General features: G+C 40.6%; 1 protein-coding gene across 1 annotated transcript in view; it reads right to left on the reverse strand.

Annotated features, from left to right (window-relative positions):
• Positions 1-473: 473 nt before the first annotated feature.
• The window catches only part of LOC103371111 (1-phosphatidylinositol 4,5-bisphosphate phosphodiesterase beta-1-like), a 24,520-nt gene continuing 13,352 nt past the window's right edge, over positions 474-11,641 (reverse strand). Inside the window, exon 4 of the mRNA XM_008300337.1 lies at positions 474-3,368. Coding sequence (XP_008298559.1) covers positions 3,147-3,368 — 222 coding nt within the window. The 3' untranslated portion in view covers positions 474-3,146. The remainder of the gene's footprint in view (positions 3,369-11,641) is intronic.

Here is an 11,641-nt window from a genome sequence, read left to right on the forward strand (position 1 = left end):
ATGTCGATTAACATCTGTTAAAATCGACTTAATGTGTCTATATGGTCGAGCAGCACAGAAAAACAAGACCTACGCACCTGTGAAGCTGATAAAATGTTTTGTCGTACTTTACAAATTTTTAGCACCAGCCCTGGCAGTTACACTATTTTATCATTTGCAGCACATTTTTCTCAACCGTTTGCATCTTTGTGTTAATAGGATAACAGTGAAATCTATGTGACAACCAACAAATTACAAGGTGAACACAATGAAAACCAACAATTAAGGACTGTATTCAAAAATAAAAGGACAACAGACTGATTCAGGGACACAACTGAACTCAAGAGGGATCAATAAACAATCAAATTATGAATGTATTTATAACACAACATCACAAAGACAGACATGGAATTTTTTTTAAATGGAAAAAATAAAAAAAATGAAAACACACTTTCAGGTTGACCAATGACAAATTAAAAGACACACAACTCCACTCTGGCAAAGTACAATAATAGCCACATTTATTATTAATTACAAGCAAGTTCCCTTTACACTATATTTTTTTCTCATTGTCATGTTTTATCCTTTATGTCATACATACATTTACATTTCCAGAGTGCATACACTTAAGTTGATGAGAAGAAGGAGGGGAGGGAGGCTGTTAAATAAGACACAAAAGAAATAATAATAATAATAAAAAAGTCTCTCTTTTCTCGCGAGACACATGTCAAATACTGCTCGTCACAAGCATTACTCAGTAGTGGTACTGTACTAAAAAAAAAAAAAAAAAAAANAAAAAAAAAAAAAAAAAAAAAAGTGCACACGGTCTATTCAATACCAGACAGCTTCGTATAATATCATATAATGGCAATTTTAAACAATGATGCATTTCACACATTCAACATCAAACCCATTCAAAAGGCACAGGACTCTCACATCTATATCTTTTTAAAGTGTAGTTTGTACTTACATGTCAGGTAATCCTTCACTTTCTGTTCTTTTTTTTTTTTCTTTAAAAAAAGGGAAAATCAGCCAAAGTGTGATTTGATATCACACCCGTGAGTTAAATGGCACCGGAAGTCAAAAATGTAAAAAAAAAATTAAAAAAGAACGTTTAAAGAGGTAAAACGTCCAGTTATGAATGAGCTCATGTGAACGCTGGTGGATTTAAACTGAGCGTTTAACTGAACTATTTACCCGCTTGAAAGCGTCCGATCTGTGGGCGAATGATAAGAATAAAGCCAGCGGACGAAATCGGCTCCATTTGGACGTTTCTTTGCCTCTTTTCACCACCGTAATGGATTTCAACGACGCTATTGAGGTGCGATCAAAGTGCAGATCTTCAGCTTTAATTCACAGGCTCTGACAAAAATGTTATATTAACCATTTTTTAACACCGTCCATCAAATTTAAAGGCTCAAAAGTAATCGGACAGTTGACTGTAAGCAGGTAACAGCCAGATGTGGGACTTTTTTCTTATTTCATGACAAATAAAAGAAAGAAAGAAAGTTGATTCCAGGTATTACGTGTGCTCATTAGCATTGCGTTCTTAGTTGGGTTACTCTCCATAATTAATAATAATTTAAGGTCTTAACCCTAATATATACTGCAGTCAGGTAAAGTAGTGTTTTAGATCTTTTTTGTAGGGTTTGAATCCCTTTAGTGTAAGTTACTCAGTTAAAAAACACACCATAAATAACATTTGAGGGTCTTAATCCTATTTTTTAAACTTTTTAGGGAACATATTTTTACTTTAATGCAACAGCTTTTGTTTTATACATGCTTTATATAAAAAACGGTGACTTTTGAAGCTGTAAAAAAAATGGCTGTAATTTCTTAACAGTTAAACAAATAGTCTTGTTAAAGCCCCTGAATCAAAGTTGAGAGTCTGCACATCTGGATTGCTTCATCTCAGACCCACTGTGCTGGTGTGCAGAGGCTTATTCATGCAAACGGTGTCACTGTCCAAACAGAACCGACTGTGTTGTCTGCGGTGTGTGTGTGTGCAGGGGAACTGTAGGTACACAATGAACCAGTTAGGACGAAGGCCACTTCTATAAACTACAACAGGATCCTCTTCTGCTTCTGGTTTGACAGTTTTAGTTCAGCAGGCCAAAGAGTGAAGAAAACAATGAGCAGCCTGTTAACGCGAGCCACCTACTGTCGCATCTAAAAACAGAACCTAAAAACAGGGTGTGTCGTGACTTCTTTCAGCTTATCCCACAGCAGCGTATCAAAGCCACGCCGGGTCGACCGTTTTGCAGGTTTAGTTGAAATGTTTCAGAGAAAATAGATTTACATTAATAAACGTCTCTGCTACAGAGCTACTGTAACATTTACAGTTGTTCAAATACATGCAGACACTGTACAACAAACCTTCCCTTCTCTTCCTCGCCGGACAGAAGTGCCCACAAACTACTGTTAAAAACTAGCCAGAGCTAAGAAAGATGACACAATATTATCATGCCACGTATCATACGAACCAAAAAAACGGTTTAAAAAAAAAAAAAGATGGGTTTTAAAACAAAATAGCAGCAACACATAGGCTTAGTTCTGTGAGAACAAAAATCGAGAAGCCACCAGTGCCTCTGGGTTAAAGTAAAAGAGTTACACATTTAGTGAGCCTTCAGTGCAAATACGTAAAGGTGGGTTTAAATCTTATAAAGATGGAAGCTTCAAAGGCTGAATAAGCAGTGGTTTCTTTACAGTACGAGTTGACGCCACTTAAATGACAAAAATCCACCGTGAGCGGACTCAGAACTTGGCACCACGCAGCTCTGCGACCACCACCACCACCACCACGACGGTCATGTTAATAAAAAAACAACAAAAACAAACTACTCTCTCTGTGCAATAGTTCAAGTAAGTTAATTCCTGCAAATAGTTAGTGTTTCATAACACATCCTGTGGCCGTACCGAAAGAGACGACAACATACAGGGAACATACAAATACACAAAAAGTACTATTTACATGAAACGCTTGTCTGGACAGGACTGCACTCTACGCAGAGGGGACCTCTTACTCACCAGGTCAGGCTCAGATTTGATCTAATCCTCCCATTGGTTACATTGAGGACCAAAGGTGGGGCAGTCTCATCCTTTATCTGTGGTCGCAACCACGTCCACCAATCAGAGTCCCAGTGTGAAGCAAAGTGCCGGTTAGACCTCTAGAGGGGCGTGTCGTAGACGCGTTCAGACGAGCCCTCCTCCGTGTCGTCCTCCGACTGCGACGCCTTGTGGTTCAGCTTCTCCGTCGTCGAGGAGGAAACCAGGTTGCCGCTGCTGTCGTCGCTAAGCTTGGCCTTGCTGCTGTCCTGAACAAACTCTTGGATCTCCACGGGTAGCCGGCGAAACTTGTCCTGGTACTCCTGGTCCAGGTCGCTCTGCAGCTGCAGGACGAGACAAAGAACAAATAATACGACTAGAAGATGCATCTTGCGCTCCTTACTGCTTACTTTCAGCTTACAAAGAACAAACTGTTGCACCCGACTGGGACATTCTGCTTCATCATATTTTGGCGCCTTAAGCTTCGACCATCTTCCATGTATACGTCACAGTCTGAAGGGTGAAACCAAACGTCATCTGTGTGTGTTCTCTGCAGCTCAAGCTGGTTAAGCCTTGATTATACTCCTTTGCAGACGTGGACAGTTGTGGCCAACACAGATGCCTACTGGTTAGCCATCCTTGAGTCTGTTTTGAGGACTCTGTTCCTTCATGTTCCACTCATGCGCTGCTGTCCTTATAGTGTATACCGCTGGTCGTACTCGTGCTAGAAACTGTGACGTATCAGAAAAGCAGCTGGTTTAAAAACTGCAAACGAGCTGGATGTTGGAGACCATCCTGGTATTTGTGGCTCACTGCATTTGACTTGTTATGTACTAAATCTATTTCTAGTAACTTCACATAGAAGAAGTTTTTTAAAAAATGGTAAAATGTCCTACAAAAGAACAAACTTCCAAACACAATTCAACAATAAATAACTTGTATAGTTTCTTTGTAATTTCATGACCAAATAGGAGTAAAATTACATTTTTCCTGTAAGAGAATAAATATAATAAGATCAACAAAATTCAACATAAATACACTGAAAGTGCACAATTTGCAGCAGAATAAAACAGCATAATTATGTTATTTCATAGGATTATTTATTGTTTTTTTTATCATGTCTGTCAAGGTACAGATTTCAATCAGGAAAAATGAAGAGAATGTTAATTAACATTTACTTAACTGCTTTTAAAAATCTTCATTATATGATATTGTTGTTTTTTGTATATTTTTGTTTTAACATGTTGCTCAAATAACTCCTGTAGAGTCTACTGTACTGAGGTTTTTTCTGACATCCTTGCTACGAGATTTTCTTGTTTTTACAAACACGAAACAACTTTATGAGTTTTGTGTTAATTAATTTAACATTCTTAACTGTTTAAAATTTGTTTTATAAAATGATGGATTCTTGTAAGTTTGATATTTGGTATTTGACAGACTGCTACGGCTGCCAGCCCTTCCTTCTTTGTTGTGTTTCTTTGTTTCTTCCCTATGCAAATTGTAGTGTGCTGTTGCCGGTCGCCGATTGGCCCATGGTAGATGGGCGGAGCCAACCCAATCACTCAGGACCCAATGAGACCTTCCAGCTGATGACAGCGGCCTATTTAAGTTTGGAGCAGCCCAGTTGACAGAGTGGCTGTAAGCAGTGCTCCAGAGCCTGATTCTCACAGGAGGATTTTTGTTTTGTGTAAAGGCACTTGTTCAAAAGCTGTTGTGGGACAGGGCTCAGTAAGAGGATTGTTTTTTTTTATTCCCATTTAGGAAGGTGCTGTTTGGTGTGCCTTGATTTGAACACTTTTTGTTATTCTGTTGAACTTTGGTTTTACTTTGGTTTTTGTTGGGAGCTGGGTTGTAACACAGAAATTCTCTCTCTCTCTTTTTTTTAAAGGTAAATGTCTTTAAACACATTTTTACAGTGCATACAGTAGTCCACCATTAATCTGTAATTAAGAATGCCTCATAGAGTGTAGTAGGAGTCTTGCAGTGATTGTCAAGACACAAGTATTTTTTTTTAGCTCCGTACTCACACTGGATGACTAATAATCAGCATCAGCCCTGAAAAAATAAAAATAAAAACCACGCTCCCTTACAGCAATTATTCTTTTAATGTAGAAAAAGTTTTCCGTTTGTGTTCCTTGACTACATAACTGTTAGAGGCCACTCTAATGTGTACGCATGGACGAACACGTTGCTGATTCACTTCTGTGTTTACCTTCACTCACATAATAATCTGAGTGTGTTAGTGGCAAAAACAAGCCCGTTTAATTGCCCTGCAGGATTACATTGCAGCCCTTTGCAACGGCTGGTTAGAGCGTTCAATATCGGAGCACTTCCAAACATTTTTGCTCCTCCTCATAATTCAGAAAGATACAAAACAAGGTCCAGGTTTCATAACACTTGAATGTTGCTTTAACTTTGTGCATCTGCGGTTCGGGCCGGGCACAGTGGGGGGTTTTGAGTCAAAGACAGCAGCCTACTTGTCTGGAGACGACGCCGATGACGGCGTTGAGGGTGAGCCGACTTACAACCAAAACAATGAGCTGAAAGAGCCGAGGGGGGAACTGCACGGTTGTGTAATAATTCTCTGTGGGTTTGTCAGAACGAGCGACCCCATTAGAGCAGCTTTAAAGATTTCACCCTTCACAGCAACGCTATCAAACACTGCTGCAGTTTCCTTTTTTTTTCTTTTTATCACGTCTGCTGTCTGAAGATGATATTTTTACGAATTCTACTTGTTTCCATGACACATGGTGACCCGGAGAGACAGATTGCAAACAGAACATTTGATAGGAAACAGCCTTCAACCGCGGCTTACTTTGCTGAATAGCCACGTCGGTCCGCCGAGGCCGACCAGGATTCTCTCTGTTTCCACGTACTACACCCCCTCCCCTCACCGAGAAACAGAAAGGAGAAGCTGTTTTCTCCGAGGCATAGACGCCCCCAATGATTACAGATGACAAGATTGTATTCATTTCATTGCGAGCCAATAATTGCTGTAATGCTGATTTCTGCTTAACTACCCGGCTGGCTCCCACGGGAAAAGCGGTAATTAAAAGAAAAGCCGCTAAGACGAATGGTGTCAGAGTCTTGCAGCTCGATATCAGTCACGTCAGCATTGCGAGGGATCGAAAATACCTGTGAGGTTAGGAGAGGATTTCTAAAGGATCCATATTTTGTCTGAGAGGCCTCTGTTAATGGAATGAAAGCCCGCTCAGGACGAACACACAAACAGTCTTTGCTGCACCGTGGACGCGCTCTGAAGAAATATTGACGCCGTAAATCTGCACAAACTTAGAGACCTACAAACACCTCCAGGAAAAAAAAAAAACAACAACTTCCTAAACATGAATTCACATCGCCTCCCGTCAATATGGCGCCCAGGATGTTCACAGCTGGCAAAGAGAAGCTCTGAATATTCACGAGACGAGGGAAGAGGTGAGAGACTGAAGGTCAAGGACTTCCATTTTGCTCTTGACTTTGCAATCTTCCACTTCACTTCATAACACGGCAACTCCATTTGATCTGAGATTAGTGGATAACTAGATGAGAAACCTGATTGCTGCACCGATGTATTGTTATCATGGTAATCACACGGAAATTAAATTAGGTTCAGGCTAGGTCTAATTATCAAACGTATTCATGAGTCATTACTGTTTCTGGCAGCGTCCATCGAATTAGACACTGAAAATCTTAAATATTTAAAAATACCACTGAATAGCGTAGAGTTACTAAAAACTGCAGTTCCACGAACGTCCACTTGAGGCTGCTACCATAAGCAAGTCAGCCCCCACAGACTGCTGTGTTAAAATGTCCAGCTTTACAGCAGAAATAAACATGTTTACAAACTGGTACGAAATTCGGTTTCGGTCTCGACACCCCATTTGTGACAACTTTTAATAACTCTCCCATTTAAATTGTATTAAGGCTTAAAGTTATGCATGGTTCAAGGTCGAGGCCCGACTTTTATCAGTCAAACTGTAAATTACTACTTTTTTTTCAAGTTATTTTTTTGGCCTTTTTGCCTTTTATTGGACAGGATAGTTGAGAGAGAGACAGGAAAGTGGAAGAAGAATGGGGGAGTTGTAGCAAAAGGCCATGAGCAGGAATCAAACCCATGACCGCTGCATCAGGGATCATAGCCCCTATACATGGGACGCCAGCCCAACCAGGTGAGCTACAGCAGCGGCCCCAAATCACTGCTTTTTTCAGTGATTTTACAAAACATCATTTGCAAATTAACAAAATTGTAAAAATCTATAAAAAAAAAGTTCAAACACTAATTACCATTTTTATTTCAATATACCCCAGTTTTCTTTCAAACAGCAGCAAATATATATCAAGTAAAGATTTTTTTTCCTCATTTAAATTGAGTAATACAGTGTCATTTTATAGTCACACAATGTAAAAGTACAAATTACTGTTTGTAAAAATACAGATTTTTGATATTATTGACATTATTGGCCCGTTTCTCAGGTTAAAACTACCTGTACTTTAACAAAAAAGGGAAAATCTGAAAAATAACACTCAAAGATTTATTCAAAGCCTTAACATTCATCATTTTGTTTCCGAAGAATCACAAATATTAGTAAATAATGATTTTTTACACCATGATTTAAACATAGTAACAGTTTTATGGCCAAATGTTGTAGAGAAGGAATTAAAATTTGTGAAAATACAGATTGTTTGATGTTGACATTATAGTATAGTTTTGGTCTATTTATTCCCAGTTAACTAGTTCATTATTTTAAATTTTTATTTATTTTTTTTTAAATGCAGTGATTTTACACAATATTTACTTTTCTGGAAATCTGTAAAATGACAGTTAACGAATTTCTTTTTACCATTTTACCATCATTAATACTCATAGCTTTCCTTTCAATTAACGGCAAATTTCTGTAAAATGTTTTTTTTTGCTGATGTAAATATAGTAATTATTAAAAATACAGATTTGTGGTGGACACTACTGACAGCTTTGACCTGTTTTTCCACAGTTAACTAGTAAATAAAACCCATTTCTCCTGTAATTTTACTGGACGTCATCTGTAATTTAACATTTAAAAGAAAATCTGTACAATATTTGCACGATATTATGATTATAACTGTAAGAAACGACTGCTACAAATTGAGGAAACAACATTTTTCTGCAGAGCACTGTTACTTGTTGGCATGTGTTCACCGCAGCACATCTGAGTGTGTCTGCTGATTAGTGCAGACTGGAACAGCTACCGACGCTGTTTGGAAAATGAAGGAGCTCTTGACTTGTGTCTTTGTGATGTTTTCGAGCCGGAGCAGCAGCGCCGGCTCAAACCCCCACCGAGCTCAGCATTTCAAGGTCACCTTCTCTGAAACATGCCCTCCTCCCTCCATCTCTCCCTCTCTCTTTCTTTCCTCCCTTCTTTCTGACATTTCTTCCTTTTTCTTTCCTTCTTCCTCACTCTCTCGGTGGGTCTCACAGAGCGGACATCCAGCACGTCAAAACCAGATGGCTGAAGACGCACCGCGGCTCGACTCTCCCTGATCTGCACTGCGCATGACCTACTTAGGGGTGGGACAGTCTGCATGGCCTGCATGTGAGTGAGTGTGTGTGTGTGTGTGTGTGTGTGCAGGCTGCCTTCACTCCGCCTGCTGAGGCCCTCTGATTAAAGCTGTCGTCTTCCTCCCATCTGATGACACCCTGCCTCACGAGGAGGAGGCGGGAGCCGAGGCCAGAAGTCTGAGGGGCGCCGGGCGCTTCTCTGAAACACGTGCAATCAGCAGCTCAGAAGGGAAACAGGCGTCTGCTTGGAGTCGGGGGCGCCGAGGAAGACTTTGCATTCAGCTCCAGCTACGAACAATCTCGACAGCGAGACGGACGGATCGGGGAGCAGGCTGCGATATTTTGAGAGTTTCCCCCCGATCTGTGGCTCCCATCTGACGTCTTATCAGTGCAGCAGTGAGGAAATCAGGGGAGCGAAAGGAAGTCGTGTTTCTATAGAAGCGTGAAGCGAATTTTAATGTAAATGCTGCAAAAAATGTGTTTCCTTTGGAGTCTGTAGTATCGTCAGAAGGCGGCGCTATCGGCTACGCGGCTGCAATAAACATAGTAGAAGAAGTTGGAAACAACACTTTCCAAATCCTCTACGTTTTCCTTTTTTTCTTGAAGTACACACTGCAGCTGCCCTCACAAACTACCTACTGTTTCATGCAGTATTTGTGCAACGAGGAAATACTACTCAGCCGTCATAGCTTTGACCATGTTACGCTAAAGGAGTAGTCATAAAAAGCTTGTTTACATTTGTTTACATGTGCACCAGCCTGCAAACTGCAAAATCCCGTCGTCTTTACACAATCGCCAAGATTACACCATTTAGTACCAGAGAGAATCTACAGTTTTGGGACTTCCCTATGGTCCTTGAACTACTCATCCGATAGATGACGTAACTGCCCAACAGTCTTAACCATGACCGCTATTGTTTTATCGTATTTACATTTTTGGGCAGTTACAGATGATGTTCGGTTGCGAAACTTCACCAAATGAAAGCTTAAAGTCATGTTTCATCAAAACCAATTCATTCTACATGTCTTATTATAAATTTGCCAAAAATAAATTCTGGAAAAAAAAATAATTCTGCACAACCAAGAAGCCGGTTGAGCCTCAGCATTGAGCAACAGTCATGTGACAAAAATCAGGAGCTTTTAGGCTGTAATGGACTGAACTGCAGGCTGTGTTTTACATGGACCAGGTAGGAAACTATCTCGTAGAAGATCTATAGTATGTGTCGCGTCACCTTTGATACATGTTGATTCAAGCTTTTTTTCAATTTGTGTAATCAAAACTTTTCTTTCAGGATTTATGGCAGTACAACGCTGCACGGGAAACATTTCAGAGTTCTCTCTCCTTCCAGTCATGGTGCTTTTTCCGACTTCATTTACATTAAAAAAAAGAGCCCACAGAAAAATGTGACAGGAGCAAAAAACGCTTCTAAGGTTAAAAGCATCAAAACTTTGAACTGTGAAAAGAAAAGTTCCAGGAATGGTTGAAAGATAGAGAGAAACCCCTAATGAATCCAATGCTGGTTAAGTGCAGATTAACTCGTTGCCTCTTTGTGCTTTTGCTGTAGAACGTGTGTCGCAAGTACAAAGTGTACAAATATAAATTTGTGTGGTCCAGTTTCTGTTTGGACCCGAACCAGCAGCAGCTTTTCCGTCGCTATCTCATCTCTGAAGACCCGTCATCTGTCAACAAACCACATGCACACATTTCTGCCTTTCTTAAAATACAGCACTCAGTGACCTTCTTCACCAGCTGTCCTCGTTTTGAGGAGCTATCGAGGGAAGCGGAGAGAGGCCTCCGAAGAGCCAAATTAATTCTTTGCTTTGAGCCGTGACATAACGCCTGCTGCAGCGTTGCAAAAAAAAAAAAAAAAAAGCCTTCAGCCGGCAACGCGTGGAGCTGCATGTTCAGAATGCGGCTGCATTTACTCGACTTGTTTTTTGCTTTTTAGTTTCATTTTGATTGCTGGTTTGTTGCTGCCTCTTGTCGAAGAGTCTGATGTGTCACCGACAAAGCTGTGCGACGTGTTATAGGTGTGTGTGTGTGTCCTGACCTTGAGGTATATCTTCATACCCAAACACAGCCCAATTAGGCTAAATCCAACATCCCACGTCTGAGGGATGAGACGCGGTCACAACCCTGTCGGCTTTACAGGCTGTTTGAAGGGGAAAGGCGGTTCAGTGCGCAACACAAGTCAGCTACCAGTGTGTGAATGTGTGTGTGTGTGTGAGAGAGGCAAGGACACCGAACACCATTCCTTCATTTACATTCTTTCCACTGTATTGGTCATAAGTATGAAAATGAACTGCGGCAGCCCAGCGCAAGAACAACACAAGTAATGACAGAGACAGAAGTAGCCGCTACTCAGAATAGACTGACTGCATTCTCCGTTTACAACTCTGTGTGTGTGTGTGAGTGTGTGTGTGTGTGTTTTAGTGCCCTTTCCTGACTCCTTTCAGATAATTTATCTGCTGCTCTGCAGGAGTTTTTCTTGGATTCCTCTCTACAGGTCCAAGAATTTCAAAAACTACTCCTGCATACCTCCACCATGTATGTACAGTAATGAGTGTTTCCCCTAAAAGGTTCGGTTCAAAAGCGAAGGTTAGCTGTGAAGAATGTGCCCGGTGGTGTTTTGGGGCTTTTTTTTTTCAGATGGGGAAGTAACTAGAAGACGTGAAATGTAGAATTCTTCAGGCTGTAAACTCAGCACTGACATACACGACGAGCCAGAACATTAAAACCACTGACAGGTGAAGAAAATTTCATCGACTGTGTCGTTACTATGCGATGTTTTGCTGGGAAACCCTTGGATTTGATATATATATGGATGTTATTTCAACAAATACCACCCACCTAAACACTTTTCCAGACCAAGCACACTCTCGCATGACAACAGCCTCTTTCATCAGGACCAGCGCACCTCGACAGACGGCTCGAAAATGACTCAAATAACACAGAAAACACTCTGAACTCCCCACAGCAACATTCAATTAAACATTTACGGGATGCACTGATGCAAAACACCGATCCACGGAGGCTCCATCACAGCAAACAATGATGTGTTTCTCAGCACAACTAAGAAGG

Source organism: Stegastes partitus, unplaced genomic scaffold (genome assembly GCF_000690725.1).
Source record: "Stegastes partitus isolate 25-593 unplaced genomic scaffold, Stegastes_partitus-1.0.2 Scaffold1527, whole genome shotgun sequence".
Classification (NCBI taxonomy): domain Eukaryota; kingdom Metazoa; phylum Chordata; class Actinopteri; family Pomacentridae; genus Stegastes; species Stegastes partitus.